The following is a 22,559-nucleotide window of genomic DNA, read 5'->3' as shown; positions in this document are numbered from 1 at the left end:
ATTGTAACTTCATTGTAAGATCCCCTCTCAGGGGGCCTACGAAACCTCAGCCCCAGGGCCCAATGGCAGGTTAAGGCAGGCCTGCCTACAGCATACAATCAGAAAACACATTTAATTCCAATGTTAGTTGCGCTGAACAGCGCTCATTTAAGGGTAGACACTCCACTAATGTGGCGACAATCGGTGCTGCATGTATAATTCAACAATGACTTTTTTTACCATTCCACCCACTTACAATAGAAACTGCAATTCTTACTGGATTAGATGCTTCATGAACTACCTCCAGAACAGATGCTTGTTTACATTGTGTCTCTGTTAGGGATATTGTTCAGAAAGAATACCCCTATGTATTTGTGTTATTTGTTCTGTCAGGCAGACGATAATGCGCCCTTACCACTAGGTGGGGTCATTTTCCATTTTGTAACCTTTGACGCGTAGTCGCATAATGTTCTAGTCTAGTGAATAGGGGCAGAGAATGTCTAATAGACGGGCTCTGATAGGGGATTATCACGCTTCCTGGTTCCGGTGGCGGGATTTGTCTTCGTTGTGCATGAACACTTCCGGCGCACTTCCACCATGGCTGAAACAAAGGCGAGATGTCACTGCTCTCTGTTCCACTTTATACATCTAACAAACAACACCAACCCTACTTAAGTTTTCATGGATTCCCGACTGAAATGAGTCTAAGGAAGAAGTGGATTCAAGCGGTTCGCCGGGATGAAGGGCCAAACTTTAAAATAAAACAAGGTAGCATGTTTGTTTGTAGCCGGCACTTTAGTGAATCTTAGTTTAGTGAATCGGGTCTGTACCCTCCCGTTTCCAGTGGAACAACTGGGGACTGCCAAGAAGGGGGTCTGTTTATAAAAGAGCATCAACTCGCTTAGGCCATGACGTTCACCCATCCCTTCCCCTGGAGCAACCGCTGCCCTGTGAATAAGAGCCGATGGAGGAGATCTCAGCTTCGGTGGTGATGACAGAACATGATTTCGGTTCTGCTCCTAAACCAGGTTTGTCAGTGTTTGTTAGTGTTCTGAAATATTGGCCTACTATTACCCCATACTGTTCTTAAACCACCTACCTGACAGGATGTACTACCTATGGTTTAATCACAGAATTGGCTATTAGTAGGTTATACCGAGGAGGTAGGTCAACTTTTCAGAACTCAGGCACAACATGTTTAGTCTTATTAATGTCCCAGCATTTGACCAAACCACAATGTGAAAAGCTTCATCACAAGTACAAATGTTGCATTTTATATCTTACTTAATTAATTGTAAAGGTGAATATTGAGCTATAAAAAGCAAAATTTAAAAGCAATATTGAGCTACAAAAAGCAATTTCTTTAGAGGTCCAAACTGCTTCCAATATGCAAGTCACAGCCAAAATCTGGGTTAGATGTTTTAATTTCATCTCATACAGGTGCACTGGATGCTGCTGCTGTAAACATACAGCAATTGGAAGAAACAGTCAAGGAGCTGTCACAGCTGAAAGTGGTTCAAGTGCATTTTCACAGATTCTGTGTCTCAGACGCGGACATCCTTTTTTACACCAGATTCACGTCAAGAGATGTTTTTTGTGACTTCTGGGAGGTTATTCAACCATCTGCCTCCATGTTGGTTTATTGGTCGAAAGCTCAGAAAAAGAAACAAACATTTGAACCCATTTCTCCCAGTCCAACGTGTAGACTGCAACTGGTTGAGTTTTTTCTCTTCTGCTGCCGGGTTGCTGCAGGCCTGCAAGAGAAGGTGCTGGCTGACATGTTTCAGGTCAGTGTGTCCACTGTCTACCATGTTGTTATACCGTGGGCCAACTACCGTTACCTGCTCCTTGGCTCCCTCCCCATCTGGATGAGTAAACTGCAAGTCAAGAACACCATGCCAAGATAATTTGTGCAGTACAGTCCAGGGGCCGTATTCACAAAGCATTTTATCTTACCGCTAGGAGTGCTCCTAACTCGCGCTAAAACATTTTACGTAGGAGTTTTTTCTTAAAAGTTATTCACAAAGCCGCTGAGACCTACTCTTACTAAGGATAAATCACAAAGAGTGAACTAAGAGTGACGCGCCGTTGCTATGGATTACGTCAATTCTCGTGCACGAGTTTAGAAGCGTTCAGTTCGTGATTGGTTGTTCAGACGAGCCCACTGAATCACCGAAAAACAAGGAAATAGCCTAGGCTAGAAATGAATTCCTATTAAGTAGTTATAGTGCAGTTAGCAGAATACACGCATGATGAGAATTTTGTGCAGACCACGATAATGACGTTGTAGCCTGCACGTTCAAGAGAGAGAGAAAGCAAACAATAAAAATACGTAAAATCTAAAATAAAATAAATGTTACGAACTACCCAAGTGTTGACTGATTTGTGCCAAGGTGTTTACCTAAAATGTGTTTTCAAAGTGATCCCTAAATGCCTGTCCACTCGGTTCCACACGGCCAAATTCCTTGTAATGTTGATCGCCATCATCATCATCATCATCATCATCATCGTCTGGCTGTGGAATGTTCCTCCGCTTGCAAAGGTTGTGTAGAATGGCACATACAGTGATTACTGTGCTTGCCCTCTCTGGGGTGAGGCGTATTTCGCCGTGGAGGACATGAAACCGACGTTTCATCTGCCCAATTCCTCTCTCCACAACATTTCGTGTATGTTTGTGTGCTCGCAAAGAGCCAATACGATGTGTTTTACGCATAGGACTAAGCGTAATCTGCGTAATCACTTACATGTTACACTTTAACTGTGCTCCCGGTTTTGGATTAAGGTAGGGTGTCTAGAGACACGTCTTGCATGGATAGTCACTGTCACCCAGCAAGTGACACCCAACTGGTACATCTCAAAAAGCTGCCTCAGACCGCTCACCATTAAAATGCGCGAATCATGGGTAGCTGAAGATCCAGGCCACTTTGCATCCAGTAGGCTGTTAAAATGTGCATCAAAAACAACCTGCGTGTTGATGGAATGCACTTTCTTCCTATTGACGAACACGTCCTCGTCTTTTGATGGCGCAATTATTTTTATTTTGTATAAGTTATTTATATTTTTTTATAATTTATAATTTTTATAACATTTTATTTCGGGACTAATCGGATTATTCCTGTTAGTCGGGGATGTTATTGCATCGCGCATTAACTCCACAATAAGTTGAATACCCTAACATTTCGTCTCGCAGGCATTTTAAGATTCTTTGTGAATAGGTCTTACTGAGTTAGGAGTCCTCTTGAGGACTTTTAAGCTCTCCTAGACTTAGGTGCTACTTTTAGTCCTAAAATACTTTGTGAATTGCTCTTAGTGAAAAAAGTTAGGAGTCCTAAATTTAAGAGTGACACGCCCATTATTTTTAGGAGTTACTCCTAAATTCGCCAGTTAGGACCTACTTTTAGCCCTAAGATCCTTTGTGAATACGGCCCCAGATGTTCAGGTAATCATCGACTGCACCGAGGTGCAGTCGATGATTACCCGAACATCATCTTACAAGAACACAACAACCTTTAAGGCCTTGATTGGGATTGCCCCTTGTAGTGCTGTGACTTTTGTGTCAAGTCTCTTCACCGGCTCCATCTCCGACCCAGAGCTGACTGAACGAAGTGGACTGCTGGATTTACTGGAGCCAGGAGATGGCTGCATGGCAGACAAGGGTTTCACCATTGAGAAGCCACTAGCTGATCGTGGGGCAACGCTGATTATACCACCCTTCAAGATGACAGGTAGGCATGAAAGGAATGAACATTTTAAATTAAAACTTTGACCCAAATGTGACCATTAAGATATGCAGACAAATGTTTAAGATGGACTGAAGCACTCACAATAATATTACTAATTAATTTATCTCTAACCACTGCGCAGTTCACTGAAGAGGATGCTCTGAAAACACAAGCAATCGCTCGACTTCGAATCCTCGTAGAAAGAGCAATAGGCAGAGTCAAGGAATACCGCATCTGGGAACACACTGTCCTTTCACCTTGTCTGCGACAGTCAATCAGCTGTGGACCGTCTGCTGTGTGATGACCAACTTCCAGGGACCACTTGATTTAAAAGGCTACATCCCTGTTGAATAGTGTTTCTACTCAAACATGTACCTATAAATATTAAATATAATATATAAATATTAAAACGAGAGGCACTGAACATTTGGATTGGTCCCTTCATTTTTTCCGGAGCTGTAATTTTGTACACTGAAAACATTGTATATATTGAATGACATGTAATGTAATTGAATGAGAAGTCTTTCATCTATAATCAATTTTAAAGTCCAGTCAGTCCATCCTGAAAGTATTCAAAATAATGTTAATATATAATGTAGTAAATGATGTACTCAGAAAAAGAGAATGAATTAAATCCTTTTATTCTTTCAGTTCCTTTATTCATTCAGTTCATTTCACATTCATTTCACTTTCTGCTGAAGATACACATTCATATATGTACCAAAGAAGTACAAGTCTACCTTATTTTTCATCTCTTATCATTTCATCCCTCCAGACTGAGCTGACGCCAAACCGACGTTAGCATAAGCCAACCTACCTAGTGTAAGCTAGCTAGCAGACACTCGCATTCGTAGTCGTTATATTTCTCGAAAAATAAACAATCCCTTGTCCAGTTTGGAGCGGGCTGTTATGGAGTGTTGTTCGGTAAGTCTGTGAACTTCAGAAAACGTGACTTTGGGTACATTTACCAGGGATGTCGTGAAAGTGAACTGCCGGTCCTCCATCATCAGTTCGCCAGAGTGATGAGTGGTTCACCGGATGTCACAGTGCACAATGAACACCGAATGCGGAAGTACTACGTATCAGCGTGATAATCCCCTATCGAGTTCATTCCACCAGCTGTCGTTATTACTAATTACTGAGACGGTCATCATGTAGGCACCTAGCCGATTACGTCAGTCCAGCAAAATTTGTTTATAGAGCTCTATTCTGCTTGACCCCCACAGACGTGGCCGTGTGCAACTCCTAACACTATGGGCTAGTCGATAATTACAATTTTAATTATCGACTTCTAGTACTAGCGAAGGCTAACGCAATATCATGGAATTAACTTGAGATGTAGGCCTATATGGAACACTAGAAACCATCGCTACTGTACAAAAGGCATTCCACTCAACCAATAAAAGTGGAAGACAGACATTTTTAGTAGCCAAAGCATAGACTGTAGCTAAAGCCAGTATGTAGCTTACTGCAGTGTTACTGCTAGCTAACGTTAACGTTAGCAATAGATGAGAACTAGCAGATAACTGAGTTAATATCAAACATCGTAAAACAAGGTGATTTGTAGGTTTCTCTGCACTGTTACGTATTTTAAGCACATAAGCTGCCCCCACATACACAACAGCACTTACAGCGCATTTTTGCCTGCTGAAAAAGGATCTTATATCGGTTCCAGCTTTTCTCTTAGACATTATGGATCCATTTAAATAGCCTTGCGACTTAAGCCTTTTTTGTTTGTATAATTTGTTAAATTATATTTAATGCCATCGCAAGGGGGATGGGGGAGGGGGAACGTGTGCTGTCTGTACACAGCGTTATAATGGAGAAGTTTCAAGACAGACTGCCAAAATTGACATTTTTATTCAGAAAATAGCCGGTCCTTTTGCTTCCTGTAAAAAGCATGTTGTTGACACTGGATAACGATATGGATACAACATCTAGCCTGCATGTGGAGGGCCACATAAGGTAAGAAATTGGTTTATGTAAACTTTGCTGCTGGTTTTGTTTGCTCGTGATTAACTGGCCAAAGGTCCTAAGCGGTCCTAAGCGATTGTTATCTGATTCTGGTTGGTGCTCCAGCTAGTATGCATATAGATTGCAGCTAGCAGCAGCTACACACGGTGCAATTGCTATGCCAATGTGGTTGTAGTTGTTTTGTCTGATTGAGATATGTGACGTTAGACTTGGAGCCTGGTAGGCCTATCCTGACATAAATGTGTTCTTGCATAACCTGTGTGATTATCCTAAACTGTGGAGGATTTTATTTGCGGGCAATTTGCTTATGATGTTGTAACGAGTGAAGTCTACATTGGTCCTTCGCAAGTGTTTACTGGTGGTCAGGATTTGACAGATGCAATTCTCCTCCGGGCGCTTGTTTTTTGTTTTTTTTAATGCAACATATATGCTACCAGCAGCCCTTGCTCGTCTTCAAAAGGCTGATGCTCAGTACCTCGTTTAATTTCGTACACTCTTTACAGTCTGGCATTGTTTATCTGGTAAACTTTGTTGAGGTCAAGATAAGTGTTAAATTGCCAACACTGTTCTTTGTCCTGTGTGTATTAGTATTAAATATCCCGAGCCAATACCCTGGTGATTACAACGCCGTTTTGCAAAACAAGCCAAAACACAAACTGTGGTTTTCAACTTTTATTGTTCCAATAGGATTTTCAACACCTGTCAATACACTGTAGAGCATATATTTAATGGAGCGTAGAATGGATGAATAGCTTACATCAGGGTACCCAGCACTTTTCAAACCACATTCAAGCTTATGGTTATTGTCCCCACCACTTCTATAAACAATCTGACCCCCTTGAACATCTGTGTCTAATGTGTTCCAATTTGTGCGGTTGGGCTTTTCTACTTCTGATGAAATCTGGGGAGAACTGACCTGAGGTTTGTCTTCGACAATGAAGACTCTTTCAGGGTGGGAGATCTGTTGTTTGCCAATAGCTGAGTTTATTAGCTCGGGTGCTTACCAACCATTAGCATGCAAAGGCATATAGAACCCTAGATGTCTTGTCCGCGCTGCTGGCCAATGGAGTCGAACGTCTGCACTGGCGGCCATCTTGCCACAGTCAGCTGCTAACCTATAACATTGTGTTGGTAGTGGTACATGTACTTTTTAAATAACCATAACTTGCTAAATTTTCAACCGATTTTCAAATGGTTTGGTTTGTTATAAACTTCAGAGATGTAGTTATGACACTGCATACTTATGAAGAATTATGTTCTGTTCTAAAAAAATAGAATAATGTTCTAAAATAGGTACGAGATTATAACCACGTTAATAACGTTTGTAAGAAACCAAAATCCGTCAAGATTTCAGCGAAGAGTATGGGCAGATCACTGACTGACCACAGATTCCACCAGAAAGCTTGACTGTGGTAAGATGGCCACAATGTAAAAAAAGGTATGTAGACCGCCATCACTATAACAAGAATGAAGTTCCCTAAGTGTATGGAAAGGCCTGCATTTCAAGATATGTTCAAGATCGGGTGTGCAAAAAATGCCTGTAACCCGTTGTGTCTGTGTACCAAACAATGTTATCGCTTGTTTTTTTGCGTAGCTCTATAGCTTAGTATTGTATCAAGGCCTAACTTAAAAGGGGAAATGATGGTGATTGTTAAATGAAATTAAACTTGTTTTCTATTCTAAAACACAAATCAAAGACGGCAACTTTACCATCTGTAAAAAGTTGAGTATCTCTAAGCCTGACTTTGACCGTGCACATTGCTGTGTAGTGACCCCGAGAGGGCCGTCACGTATAAAGCACAATTGATAAATGTTTACATTAATCGAATCGTTTGTATAAGAATCAAGTTTTATTATGGATAATTAATAACTAAAAGATCATTTGGAAGAGGAATCTGAAACTGCTGTTTTCTTCAATATTAATTGCATTATAAGTAAAATTCTTGTTCACAGAGATATTTTTTTCTATATCACTGGTACATTGCCAGAGACTTTTACACCTTAGTCATATCAATATGTCATATGTCATGATTATATACACATGTATACAGTGGTGTATAGTAACGAGGTAGAAATACTTCATTACTGTACTTTTTTTCGGAATTTGTACTGTATACTTTTACTTCGATACATTTACCTTTTGCATCATCGTTTTTCGCTACAAAATAAAAGCTGAGGCAATTAGAAATGTCATGAAGTTCGGACATGGGAACAGCAGGTTCGGCCAACCAATGGTGGTCCTAGCTAGATTGGTAGTTTGATTGACAAGTGCTCTGAACCACCACCAAGTTCTGTTTATGTTTCGATTTGACCCTATAGCATTAGTATTAAGGGGTGGGAGATGGGCACCTGTCCAATAGTAATTAGGGGCGAGGTAGGGTCATCAGACCTGTCACTCAAACTTGCGGCAGTTGTAAGGAGATTTTGTTCATGATGTATTGGTCGAGCTGGCGATGACTACATAGTTCTATGGTTTATGTTATTCAAGTTCTTGGATGAATATTTCAAGTTGAAGTTCGACATAAATGTAATATCATTTCATGCATGAATATTTTGAGGGATTTTAGCTCATGTACTAAACATACAATTTCTGTAGCTGTGTCCATGCACAGGCAACGCGTGCGCTTCCTGTGCATGTATAAAGTTTACATATTTTATATAAAAAAGCAGAGCCTAGATGCCTCTATTATTAACAACTACAGACCAATATCAAATCTACCTTTCATAAGTAAAACATTAAGAAAGTTGTCCTCCAGCAACTTCACTTCCTGGCTTCAACTGGCTGCTATGAAGTCTAGGATTTCCACCATGTAATACTTTTGGAATAACTGCGGAGACACTGGCAGGGTCCTGGGGAGACCCTCGACAGAGTGTCCGAGGTGGTGTACCGCCTACTGATGCCGGGGCCAGGCACCCGGGGGCTTGTGGTGGGGCTGTACCGGGACAGACTCTCGTCGTACCGCCCCCCTCGCCCCCAGTCGTTGCTGGGGAGGGAGGCGGAACTCCCCGTGGTTCCCCGGGCTGCCAATCAGCACGTCCGGTTCCACAAATCACCTCATCAGTTCCCAGCCCGGGGAGGCCTACCACAACACTGATTCCCTGTTTTAGGAGGCGTTTCTCTCTCTCTCTTTTGTTAGGATATACACAATGTGGCACCCCAGGTGGAATGGTAGCAAATGGCAGGCTCAAGTAGGCCGGGAGCTGGTTGGTATACAACATGCTTCAATTGTGCAAAGCATGATACTGTGGTTATACTTCTTTGGGGAAATAAGTACAGCGATGACGCATTCAGAAGGGCATTTGAATAAGTATATTTCTAGTGGTGGCCAACCCAATGCGGATTTGAAACCTTTGCTGAACATTCTTTACATTCTTTACAGACCAACAAACCAATGGACTGAAAAACAAACCCTATATAGGATTGTCCACAGGCTTGATAATGGCCCCATTTCAATTGACCACATGGATTTCATGCAAATGATTGCAAATGACACAGCCATCTTGACAACCACAACACACACTGGGAGGGGACCCCACGAAATGTTTGCAAATGACTCGTATGAAACCCACTACTCATTTTAGGATGAAATACACAGAGGGGCGCACCCACCGGAGCAAATGAGTGTCGCAGACTAGACGGAGCCGTTCCATTAAGACACAACTACCACATTCACCCATATATGTATTTCACACACACCTGACATTTATGTATATTACCTACTTAGACCTAACCTAACACCCAGTTCAATCCTGCATGAAACCCATGTGGTCCATTGACATGGGCCGATTATCGAACCCGTGGATATCCCCATACATGTCATGGTCTGTGTCGTGTTTTGGTGTGTTACCCTGTGTTTCACTCCTGTGTTGATTACTGCTCCCTCCCCTAATGTGTCTCAGCTGTTCCTCGTTGCGTGTCTTGTGTTTGTTACTTAAGCCCTTGTCTTTCCTTTGTTCCTCGTGCTGTCATTGTGGTAATTTCGTCCTGCGTGTTCTCAGTTGTCACCTGTGTTTCCTTGCTCCTTGCCTTAGCCTTTTGGCAGAATTAAAGTGATGTTCTCCCTAAACGGTCTGCATCTGGGTCCGACCTGCCTACCTGCACCGCTAACCGTGACAGAATGACAGCACCAAGTTTGGACCCAGCGGACGCTCTGTTTTTCCGTGAGTTGGAGGATTTGTTGGTGACAATAATCCTAGCTATGGATGGCTGGGAGAACATTCCTAGCAGGAAGGAGCAGGAGGCTGTGTTGGGGCGTACGAGCAGGGCTGTTGCGTCAAGGCCAGAGTTGGAGGACGCCTTACCCGAGTTGGTAGTCGAGCTGCTCAACCCCACAACCTTTTGGCCGGAGAGCTACATGCCACTGCGACCGGACTTTGGTAACCGGCCTAAGCCTCCACGCTCCTGCTCTCAGCCTCTGCCCCCGGTTCCCAGCTACCTGCCTCTGCCCCCGGTCCCCAGCTACCAGCCTCCTCCCTTACGGACAATCAGAGTGGGGGTGGTGAGTTTGGGGTACCACCCGGTTCCTCCTGGCACTCCAGCTCCTGCACTGACTCCGGTCCCCGAGCCCTGTCCGGTTCCTGAGCCCACTCCTCTCCTGCCGGAGGGGGCCCGCCCTCCGCTCCTGCCTGTGGGGTCCCGCCTGCCAGAGGGGGTCCACCCTCTACCTCACCTTCCTCCAGAGGGGACCAGCCCTCTACCTTGCCTTCCTGAGGGGTCCCGCCCTCTACCTCGCCTTCCTCCAGAGGGGACCAGCCCTCTACCTTGCCTTCCTGAGGGGTCCCGCCTTCCAGAGGGGGTCCGCCCTCTACCTGGCCTTCCTCCAGAGGGGACCCGCCCTCTACCTGGCCTTCCTCCAGAGGGGACCCGCCCTCTACCTGGCCTTCCTCCAGAGGGGACCCGCCCTCTACCTCTCCTTCCTCCAGAGGGGACCCGCCCTCTACCTCTCCTTCCTCCAGAAGGGACCCGCCATCTACCTCGCCTTCGCCGGCCTCCTGAAGGGTTCCGCCTTCGCCGCTGCCGGCCATCAGAGGGGTTTCTTTGTCGCTGCAGGCCTCCTGAGGGACTGAGCCCTCATCGTCCTTGCCTCCGGCCTCCTGAAGGGTTCCGCCTTAACTCTGCCTCTGCTTGCACCCCAGGCCGTCCGCCTGGGGCTCCCCTCCACCCACCCTATTTGGGTTTGACTTTCTTCGTGTTTTTTTTTTTTGCTTGTTGTGGGTCGCCTGGTCATCGACCCTTAAGGGGGGTGTACGGTCATGGTCTGTGTCGTGTTTCCCTCCTGTGTTGGTTACTGCTCCCTCCCCTATGTGTCTCAGCTGTTCCTCGTTGTGTTTGTTACTAAAGCCCTTCTCTTTCCTTTGTTCCTCGTGCTGTCATTGTGGTTAGTTCGTCCTGCGTGTTCTCAGTTGTCACCTGTGTTCCCTTGCTCCTTGCTCCTTGCCTTAGCCTTTTGGCAGAAATAAAGTGCTGTTCTCCCTAAACCGTCTGCATCTGGGTCCTACCTGCCTGCCTGCACCGCTAACTGTAACAATACAAGGCCCGTTTTTATGTTATAGTTAACATTAATAAATACAATTTCTAACAAAACAACAAATTAGAATAAACAGATTAAGCTTCAACGATGTTATTTTGTTGAATCCTTGTTGCATATAGACAGTGTCATGGTATTTTATTTAGAAAACAAAAGCTGGTGTTGGTTCCCTTTAGTTAATTCCCCTTTCCTTACTTCATTTGACTACTAGAACACACATAAAAGACCATTTCCAACCAGCTTTTATCAATAACACTTTTATCAATAACATTTGTTTTTGTGGAATTTGGATATTATTTTTTAATAATAAATCTGTACAGTAAGTATTTAACTTAATTGAACCCATTTGTTTCACTACAATACAGCTAAAACTCAAGTAAATTATCTTTCTGCAAAAAGTGTTACATATTACCATTTCAAGCATGTGTTTATTTTTGCCTTTTGTTAGTTTGTGATAAATTGTCATTAGAATCATTACAAGAAATAATTGGAGAGGAGAGAGCAAACCAGTCAACGATCATATAGGAGCTATTTTTTCTGAAATGAAATAATCATAGAATGTAGAAATTAGTTCTCTAAAAGCTTGGTTGTTCACGTCATGTTTTGGAATTGTGCCAATATTAATTTTATGCTTGGATTGTTCTCAGCCTCAACTGTAAGTCCCTTTAGATAAATAAGGCCATCTAACTGCCTGACTAAATATTTCAAGTAGGCATGCTAGCTGACTAAATATATGTGTAGAAGGTAAGGAAGACCTATTAACTGACACTTTCTCGATCTGTCCTATGATGTGGTTGATTGCTCTGGTTCATGATAATCTCTGTATGCAAAGCAGCGAGCTGAATCAATGGGACACAAGGCATTATTACTCAGAGAAATCATACGTTTATTCAGATGCCTTCAGCATACAAACAGTTTGTTCAAGGGGAGACCACGACCCGGACTTCAAAAGTTTAAATTGATCTGTTATTTTCAGGGCTAACAGATAAAAGTGAAGCAAAACAGAGACGTACTCAGAAAAGTGGCACAAAAGTGTTAATAGTGAGAATGATACGTGTCGGTGTGTCGGTTACAGAAGTAGAGAATGTTCTACTCGGAAAGATAACTCAATATAAATAATAACTTGGAGTACTAGTTGACTAATATAAGTGTATAGCAGATCTGCCATCTGACTAAAAATAAATGTCAGCAACCCTACCAGAGCAACAGGTACATCACCTCCTCATGTTAAAATTGGTTTAAGGCCAGCACTGCTTAGCCTGAAAAAATAGTTTTTCCTTTGCTTTTGTGTCTATATTTTTTGTTATGGTGTCAGAAAAATATTATGGAGGACAAAGGCTATGACTCAACAAAAGATGAATTACATGTGATTATGTTTAACTGAGGATGTTTACATCTTGTAGGCCTATGGATTTGAGATACATCTCAAACCCATAGCATGAGGATGCTATGCTTCCAGTATTTTGACAGCAGATTGTAATGAGCGCCGTCTGTGTATCTTTGTGTGTCTGTTTGACAGTCTTTTAGGATTGGCGGTTTTAACCTGAGGGTTTCCTCGGACTGAAAGAAATGAATGAACAAAACCAAAGATCCACTTGGTAGGACTGGAGATCCATTGTCTTGGAATTACCAACATCAACAAACTTCTTTGTAACCTGGAATTTAAACGAAAATTGCGATGGCATATAGGGGAATTCGTTTTTGTTCTTTTGGAATATTATATTTATTTTTTAACTATTTTATTTTCCCAACTGCTAGTTACACGCTGAAGAACTGCAGGGTCACACAGAACAGACAGGCAAACTGTCAGGACAAAAAATTGAAAGTATTTCCAAAGGACATTCCAGCAAGAGTCACATGTATAGAACTGTCTAGAAACAACATTTCTACACTAAATAAAACAGATTTGAAAAATTTACCAAATCTGTTGCGCTTAGATCTGACACGCAACAGGATCTCCAAGATTGAATCTTCCACTTTTGTGGTTCAAATCTCTCTGAAGATGTTAATTCTAAACAACAATAGGCTTTGTAAGCTGCAGGAGGGTATGTTTGATGGCTTAGTCAATCTCATAGAACTGCGTCTGACTTCCAATCAGATCCAAACTGTAGAACCGGCCTCTTTCAAGTCTCTGAGCAAGCTTAGGATTTTGGACCTAGGCCATAACAAACTGCGCCACTTAACAAACATCTTCTTACAACATACACCACATTTACAAAACCTATACATTCCAGCAAACAAAATTTCCACTTTTTATTCATGGGAGCTGTCAAATAAGTCTACAGAACTTGTTATACTTGATTTGTCTCAGAATGAGCTTATGTTCTTTAGGCTCACTGCAGGTATCTTTCCCAAACTCAAAACGTTGCACCTTGAGGATGGTATAAATAATGGCATCGTCTGGGAGGTGAATGACAAATCGTACCTCAGAAGTGTGGTTAAACTAGATATCGGTGGGGTTCGCTCCTCATTACATGGACTGCAGGAAGTGCTAGAGACATTTAACTCCTCCTCCTCTCTGAGGAAGCTGCAGTTAAACCATATAAATAACAGCCTGCAGGTTCTGATCAATGCTTCCTGCAAAAACCCAAAGCTGGGAACTTTTGGAATACGAAATAACGGCATCAAAGTAATTACATCAGACCTGCTGCCCTTGTGTACTAATCTTAAAATATTGGACTTGGGGACGAATGAGATAACTGACATTTCTGACAATTCGTTTCAATCTCTTAGGAAGCTTAAAACTTTAATCATGAAGTCTAACTGTCTCACATCGGTCCCTAATGCTGTAAGGAAAACTCAAATCATAAAACTGGATCTCAGCTGCAATAACATTAATGTTCTTCGCTGTGATGATTTTGCCAATATGACCCGTCTCAGAGTTCTCTATCTATACAATAATCCTCTCTCGGCCCTCAAGGATTGTGTTTTCAAAGATTTGGTCAATTTACAAACATTAATGTTGCAAAACAGCAGCATTGATCAATTAAACGGAGCCTTCAAAGAAAACACACCTAATCTTAAAACTCTTTCTTTGCTAAACAATACACTCACTGTTCTAGATCATGGAGAATTTAAAGCACTGAATTCCCTCCAGACTTTGTCATTAAAAGGGAATAAATTACAACAATTTAAAGATGGGACTTTTTATGGACTGTCCAGTCTTACACATCTTGATCTCGAATCAAATGAAATAATTGAAATTACAAACGGTGCTCTTGGTGACCTGAAAGCTTTAAAGATATTGAATTTGGGAAGCAATTGCATTAAATATGCATCGGTAGAGCCTATTCTGTATCCACCATTTGCTGAGCTTTCACAACTAGATACATTGGATATTTCAAGTCAAAGCAGAACTCATAAGCGGTTAAACTTCCCTCAAAACTTTCTGCAAGGCCTGACAAATCTGTCAATACTCTATATCCATGGTAACCATCTTACATTCGTGCACCCAAACACCTTCAACAATACTCCTAATTTGAATGTACTTATTATGTCTAACAATCTTATAAGAGACATTCCCGACAATTTGTTTTCCCCAATTCAAAAACTAAAAAGTCTTTACATTTCAATGACAATGCTGAGGTCTCTAGATTTTCTGCTCCATGCTAACCTCACAGAGCTGGAGTTGTTGCAGGTGGGGTATAATACCTTTTCTGTGATTAGAGAGCCAGTGATGCTGTCTCTGCCAGCACTTACTGACCTGGATATGCATGGTAATACCTTCACCTGTAACTGTGACAACGCGTGGTTCCTCCAATGGGTAAACGCAAGCGAAAAAACACAAGTGTTTGATGCATACAATTTTGAATGCAGCTACCCTCCAAACCTTAAAGGTAGAAAATTGTTGCAGATTGACGTCCGTTCTTGTACAGTAGACATAGACTTCATCTGTTATATTTCCACGGCATGCACGGTCATCATGACCCTAGCAGTCTCCTTCACTCACCATTTCCTACAATGGCAACTGGTCTACGCGTACTACCTCATGCTGGCGTTCCTCTACAACTCAAAGAACAAGGACAAGCGTGCTCATCAGTACGACGCCTTCGTCTCCTACAACACAAACGACGAGGGCTGGGTGCTGGGGGAGCTGCTGCCCAAGCTGGAGGACGAGCAGGGCTGGAGACTGTGTCTGCACCACCGAGACTTCCAGCCAGGTGAGGAGCCCTACCCTGAACATCCTCTGCACCTCCATTAGCATACAAGCTAACCTACACCTTTTTATACATCATACTTGCCAGTGGATATGTTATTAGATGAACATAAACATGGTAGGAGATTTTTTCCTGACTCAGAATGAGCCTTCGGTTGGTGACTGCAATAAGCATGAATGGTCCGTGTACAGTAAAGGCAATTGGAGACTGTGTTACATTATGTAACAGAAAACAATACATTTTCATGTTGTTTATGACCATTTGATGAGCAAAAATGTATATTTTGCTCGAGTAAATGAAACCACATAAACAAAACTGATCAGATTAAAAATGGTTTTACAACATAGGAAGGACCAGGGAATCGCATTGGTGGGTGACGACGACTGGTCCTTCATTTCAAAAGCACAAATAAAAAGATAACTCACAACACAAATTAACCCTAACCCAACGCTACGATCCCTCCTTCCACCCTCTCTTCCTCCAGTTCTTCATCATTAAATTCTAGCCTCTCTGCATGTCATGTATCCATTGAAAAATATGTATTTTTTCAATCTTTGCTTTCAATCAATAATTCTTGGCTTTGAACCTTGTCTTATGCCCACTGATTATATCCGTCCAGTTCTGCATGTCAAATATAAATCATTTAACGTGGCGCTAAATAGGGCGTTCAAATGCAAGTTTGAGTTTGCAAAGTTTGAGCCTTTCCGACATGATGTATTTGAACCAGGGTCGTAGGAATGAGTTTAGCATTGGGGGGGACACATATCGGAAACCAGACGGATCTGTTAATGGTTTGAACAGAAATAGGTCATAAATTAACTACACTGCAAAATATTCACAAATAGATTTTATTTTACTAAAAACAAACATTTTTAAATGTAAAGGAAAACACATATTGAATGGCAGTAATGAACTGATTAATATCAAATTAATTCTTTAATTACATGTCCAATCATCCAGTTTTGTAGAATAAGAAGCTGTGACAAGACGCCTTGTTGCGCTTTCAAAAGAAAATAAAATATTTTTGACACAGAACATGTCAGAGTTAAGTATTAAAGGCACCCAGTGCAACTTTATCTAAACATTCAATGAAAAATAAACATTAAATTTCTAGTCTTTTTTACACGTAGTAAGTTTCAAAAACTCCATACCATTGCATATCGACATTCAAGGAGCAAAGATGAGACGTCGTTGTGTGGTGAGAACTGATAGAAAATCGTAAACAACAACAATCGCCGGTGGGGAGAAGCCATTTTTCCATTGACTGGAAGCCTGCTTTATTTATTGTAGGTTACAAAAAATAAAGAAAATGGCGGCATTGTTGTTGTTATCGATTTTGTATCAGTTCTCACCACACAACGACATCTCATCTTTGCTGCTTAAATGTCGGTATGTAATGGTATGGAGTTATTGAAACTTACTACGTGTAAAAAAGACTAGAAATTGAATGTTTATTTTTAAGCCTCGAAAGTTGCACTGGGTGCCTTTAAGACTATAAAATATGTAAAAGAAATACTTATAATATCAAATAAATGGAAACGGCTGTTTTACACAACAGATTATGTTGTGTTTGAGACTCACCATGGAATGGCGTCATACAGAGGCGACTGCATGAGGAGCACAACTGACAATCTAAAACGCAGAGGAAGGGCCACACAAATATAAACAGAGATGCAAAATCACTTTAAACTCCCTCATAACATGAATGCAATCTGGTTTCATTATATCTGCTTACTTAATCTAATATTTTATCATTTTTAATCAGTATTGTTGGTCTAAGAAGTAAAGTGTGAAACAGAGCAGTTGTACGTCTGCGTTAGCATGTAAGCTAATGAATAGCTCAAAGCTGGCTAGCATTGACTGACTCACTAATCTCACTAGTCAGACCATTTATTTATATTGTAAGTCTGATGACAAACTCAGAACAGTGTGTTTCCCTTTCTTTCGATTCATTTGTTTCATCCAATCATGTTTCTTGAGGTGGGGATCCAATCATGTTTCTTGAGGTGGGGATCTATCTGACCAACACAAACATGGTAGAAACACAGGTCGGCTTAGCTCAGGAGGTAGAGCATTTGTCTTGCGAAAGGTTGCTAGTTCGATCCCCAGCTCCTCCTAGATGAGTGTTGATGTGTCCCTGAGCAAGACACTTAACCCTAACTGCTCCTGACGAGCTGGCTGTCGCCTTGCATGGTTGACTCTGCCGTCGGTGTGTCAATGTGTGTATTAACCGATGTAAGTCGCTTCTGATAAAAGCATCTGCTAAATGCCCTAATTGTAATTGTAATCGTAGAATATCATAACTATAACGTAAGAGGAAGCATGGCGTAACTCACCCATCACAGTTGTTGATTTCTGGCCCAGGCTCTGTGCCGTCTCACCCAAGTAGCTCTGCTATAACAGTCAGAATGCTGGACTTGAGATGACTGACTAGCCAAATGGTCTAATACAACTTAGATCAGTTTGGCTAGTGAGAGAGTGGACCAAGAGAAAGTACAGAGAAGGGTACTTCAAATATTATTCAAATGAATTTTCACTGACCGATGCTTTTCAGGTAAACCAATCATGGAAAACATTACAGATGCCATCTATGGCAGCCGGAAGACCATCTGTGTGGTCAGTCGCGATTACCTGGAGAGTGAATGGTGCTCCAGAGAGATCCAGGTTGCCAGGTAAGAACCCAGAGTTCACATGCATGACCAGAATATGGTTGTTCATTAAATCATGTTCACATGTGTACTTGTGGTCATATTGTACGACCCTCATACATATTCCCTCAATCTGTAAAGTGCAACGGACCAAAGCCTAAATTACAAATTTGTGTCGGTACATCTTGCCGACACAAATATATAACGCTCTAACCACTGAGCCAGAAGTTTGCAACCGGCAAACCCAGTTGGTGTATGTAACCATCTTAATTAATAGCTGCCATAGGTAAGAATCAAGAGCCTTTATTGGGGTGAAATTATTTAGGAATGCGCAGATATTACTGAGTGAAATGCAATGTTGTTTCGGGTCCACCACACCAGCCTCTGCATGGTCCAATTCAGATTTTAGGCCACTCCCGTCACTTAATTCTGACCAATCAGGGTATCTTTGCCCTGACTGGCCTAAAACGTAGTGAGAACGGGAGTAGAATTTTACTTCAAAATCTTGCTTTTCCTCTCTCTGTCTTAACAACTCTCAAATCATATTTACACCAAATTTTAGGCCTCAATAGTGAGGTTAACCCATAGGGAATCTGTCACTCTATAAGACAAGCAGTCCAGTTCAACAGTGGAAACATGCTCCCTGCTACATCACTCACCTCAATTAAATCAAGACATAAGGCCAGTCAGGGTCCAGGGAACATGTATTACCAAGACATTGAATGTTAAGGGTGTTATTTTAACCATAATCATATGGGCAACTGGGACTGTACCAACATTTTAAAGGGAAAAGATTGTATGGCAATAACACAGTGCAAAAAGATGAGACAAGTGACCAAAACAATAATACTGTAACCTATTTTCTCGCAATGTGTCTCAGTGACTGCCAGAGGCGTCGTCAGCCCCTTTTTACTGGGGCACGTGCCCCAGTAAAAGTCTTCAGTGCCCCAGTAAAATTCTATTGATCATTATTAAATTAATCTGCAGAAGCGCCGCTCTCGCTATGGAATCGGCAGGATTCATCAAGTGCATCTCCTGCTGCCTCGGGAGTCTTCAGTCGAGCCTGCCACTTACCAGCCAATCAAAAAACGAAAGGGGCTATATAAAAGCCAATCAGAAAATAGCCCTACTGTGTCTGGGTAAGATTTAACGCAACAACCAATGAAAAAAATCAGTTATTTCCGGATTCGTCCACGTGACTCTTCTGAATCGTTTCGTTGGAAACCACGGGAGCTGGAAACAGCACAGAGTAAGAGTCATCTCCTGTTTTAACGTTACAACAAATTCACAACTTGTTTGACACAAACGACTTGATTGCTGTTAGAGAATGTTGCCCACATAATTAGCACCAGTTTTTCAATACTGAGCGTCTGTAGCCTGTAGTTTTATAGCACACACACACACACACACACACACACACACACACACACACACACACACACACACACACACACACACACACACACACACACACACACACACACACACACACCATGCGTGCAGGTAAACACGCGGAAAATGAATAATGAATGAAAAATTGTCTGTCTTCAAAACTTGAGGAAGTTTTAGTGGACAAAAAATTCCTTAACACAAAATAGGAAATTATGGATATAGCCTACAGGGTGTTTTTAACATACTGGATCCAACAATGTTCCCAACACTGACACATATAATTCAGATTGCACTCACAATTCCTGTAAACAGTTGTAGTTGTGAGCGATCTTTCAGTGTGTCGAGAAGGCTCCACACCTGGCTTAGGTCAACCATGGGGCAAGGAAGGCTATGCAAAGTGAGTCAAAGCCAAGTTATTGACCGCTTTGCCACCATGAAGGCGCGGCGATACAGCTTAATAGTGAAAAATTATCATTTGAAAAGGCTCTATGCAGTAGTGTATGGCCTTTTTTTGTTTAATTTAAGAGCTTTGATGGTTCTATAACATTTTCCAGGTTGATTGGTGGTAATGAGCCACCTCACCTTAAGTCTGAAATTCTATTAGTTTTAAACCTTGTTTCTTGCCTTTTTAGTACATGTCGTTCTGGCAAAATTATGCTGTTTCCACACAGCTTCTAAATAAATATAGATGTGTAGACTTCTCCTGATAAAGAGGTGAAGGTCATAAAGAGACTTTTTGTTTATTTGTCAGTTACCTTATTTGTAAATCTTTGAGATGTGTATGTGTTCAAATAAATATCATTGTACGGTACTCATGAATCCATCTTTGCATCTTTACCTTTACCAGTGCTTTAATATAGCCTACAGTATGACAGTGACAATGATTTTGACGCTCGTACATACCCTTCTGTATCCATCTATTTCATATACTATTTCACATATATAAAAAAACAACTCTCCCTGTTCCATTTCCCCAGCTTCCGTCTGTTTGACGAGCAGAAGGACGTGCTGATCCTGGTGTTCCTGGAGGACATTCCCATGCAGCAGCTTTCTCCGTACTACCGCATGCGGAGGCTCCTGAAGAGACAAACCTACCTGAGTTGGTCCCGCGCAGACACACACCCAAACCTGTTCTGGGAGAAGCTCCGGCAGGCCCTGAAGACCCAGGAGCACCCAATGGGTGAGCATATACTGCTCACAGTGGAGGACGGACCCCCTGGAGAGAGACCAGACCAGTAAAAGGCTTAGAAATGCTGGGGGGAGGGTTATACTAGAGACACCCGAGGTCTGTGTTTGGAGGGAAAGTGAAACAGTTCCCCTACCAGCTTTGTTTGTTTTTGTGTATTGTAAAACACTTTCTTAATCTAGTTAATGGGTACATTTGGTGTGGAAATGTTTTTTTGTTCATTGCGACATTGATGAAAACATTGTCTAATGCTTTCCAATTTGTGCGGTTGGGCATTTCAACTTCTGATGAAATCTGGGGAGAACTGACCCGAGGTTTGTCTTCGACAATGAAGACTTCTTCAGGGTGGGAGTTCTGTTGCTTGCCAATAGCTGTTTATTAGCTCAAGTGCTAACCAATCATTAGCATGCAAAGGTATGTAGACCGCCATCACTATAAAAAGGCTGAAGTTTCCTAAGTGTATGAAAAGGCCTGGATTTCAAGATATGTTCCAGATCGGGTGGGCAAAAAATGTCTGTGACACTGGTGTCTGTGTACCAAACAACGTTATCACTTGTTTCTTTCCGTAGCTCTATAGCTCTATATTGTTTCTTTGCGTAGCTCATAGCTCTATATTATTGTATCAAGGCCTAACTTAAAAGGGGAAACTATGGTCATTGTTAATTTGAAATTAAACATATTTTCTATTCTAAAACCCATATCAAAGACTGCAACTTTACCAGCTGTAAAAGGTTGAGTATTTCTAAGCCTGACTTTGCCCATGCACATTGTTGTGTAGTGAGCCCTAGAGGGCTGCCATGTATATAGCACCATTGATAAAAGTTTATATTAATCGAATAGTTTGTATAAGAATCAAGTTTTATGATGGATAAGTAGGATCAAGGATCAATGCAGGTTCAATATTAACCTAATTTAGAAGATGAATCTGAAACTGCTGTTTTTCTTCGCTATGAATTTAATTAAAAGTAAAATTCTCGTTTACAGAAGATATTTTTTTCTATATCACTGTTACGCTGCACTAGACTTTTACACCTTAATACTATCACTATGCCACATGTCATGATTACATACACATGTATACAGTGGTGTATAGTAACAAAGTAGAAATACTTTGTTACTGTACTTCAGTCGTTTTTTGGGGATTTGTACTTCACTATATTTAGTATTTACATTTCTAGCAACTTTCACTTTTACTCAGTTACTTTACCTCAGTAAAATGTATGCTTTTACTTTGATACACTTGCACTTTGCATCTTTGTTTCTCGCTACAAAATAATAGCTGAGGCAATTAGAAATGTCATGACGTTGGGATTTGGGAACAGCAGGTTTGGCCAATCAATGTTGGTCCTAGCTAGATTGGTAATTTGATTGACAAGGGCTCTCAACCGCCACCAAATTTTCTTTACCATGACATCTAGAAATCATACCGTATTTAATGGGTTGTAGTGAGTGTAACATAATTCACCTACAGTATTTTGTTATGTGTTGTTCTTTCAATTGTGTTAGGCATGTCGTTTACTGTCTTGGTGGTTCAGGGATCGCTGGCCCTTTAAGGAATACGACCGTCTCATGACGTCAGAGCCCATGCGGGATTTGTTTACTTGCAGCACGTTTTGATTTCCTGTTTCTCTCTTACTAAATAAACGAGTCACACAACTGTGTGCTCAACGTGCGAAATTGTATTTCTCACTTATTGCAATTTCCACAGGGTTATCATTAATATTGATGTGTAGGGGTTGATTATAACTCGTGAATAATATTGTTTAGACCACGGTCTGGGGGAATACTCGTATTCTGATTGGCTGCAGTGCGTGCATTAACTCCTGATATAGCCTAACAGACACCTGCTAATGCCGCTTTTCCACCGCACATGTAGCTCGACTCGACTCGACACGGTAGCAGCACGGGTCGTTTTCCACCGCAAATAGTACCTCCTGGACGTGGGCGGTGTCGGCTGCGCGAAAGGGCCGTGA

At 41.7% G+C, this 22,559-nt stretch overlaps 1 protein-coding gene and 1 long non-coding RNA gene across 3 annotated transcripts; both read left to right on the top strand.

The window, feature by feature from the left end:
* Nucleotides 1-587: 587 nt before the first annotated feature.
* Nucleotides 588-4,351, top strand: LOC132451238 (uncharacterized). 2 transcript variants are annotated; one of them, XR_009524008.1, is made up of 4 exons: nucleotides 588-1,017; nucleotides 1,732-1,910; nucleotides 3,446-3,704; nucleotides 3,844-4,351. It is a non-coding gene; the product is annotated as an uncharacterized LOC132451238 (long non-coding RNA). The 2 variants fall into 2 exon arrangements; XR_009524007.1 differs by having other exon boundaries at nucleotides 596-1,007; nucleotides 1,420-1,910.
* Nucleotides 4,352-11,468: 7,117 nt separating this feature from the next.
* LOC132451554 (toll-like receptor 13) lies at nucleotides 11,469-21,821 on the top strand. Its single transcript, XM_060044099.1, has 4 exons — nucleotides 11,469-11,522; nucleotides 12,723-15,363; nucleotides 17,915-18,032; nucleotides 20,378-21,821. Exons 2-4 carry the CDS (start codon nucleotides 12,882-12,884, stop codon nucleotides 20,637-20,639), a joined length of 2,862 nt encoding a protein of 953 aa, XP_059900082.1. The 5' UTR covers nucleotides 11,469-11,522; nucleotides 12,723-12,881; the 3' UTR covers nucleotides 20,640-21,821.
* The last annotated feature ends 738 nt before the right edge of the window (nucleotides 21,822-22,559 follow it).

Source organism: Gadus macrocephalus, chromosome 22 (assembly GCF_031168955.1).
Source record: "Gadus macrocephalus chromosome 22, ASM3116895v1".
NCBI classification, from domain to species: Eukaryota; Metazoa; Chordata; class Actinopteri; order Gadiformes; family Gadidae; genus Gadus; species Gadus macrocephalus.
This window is presented reverse-complemented; position numbering and strand designations above follow the sequence as displayed.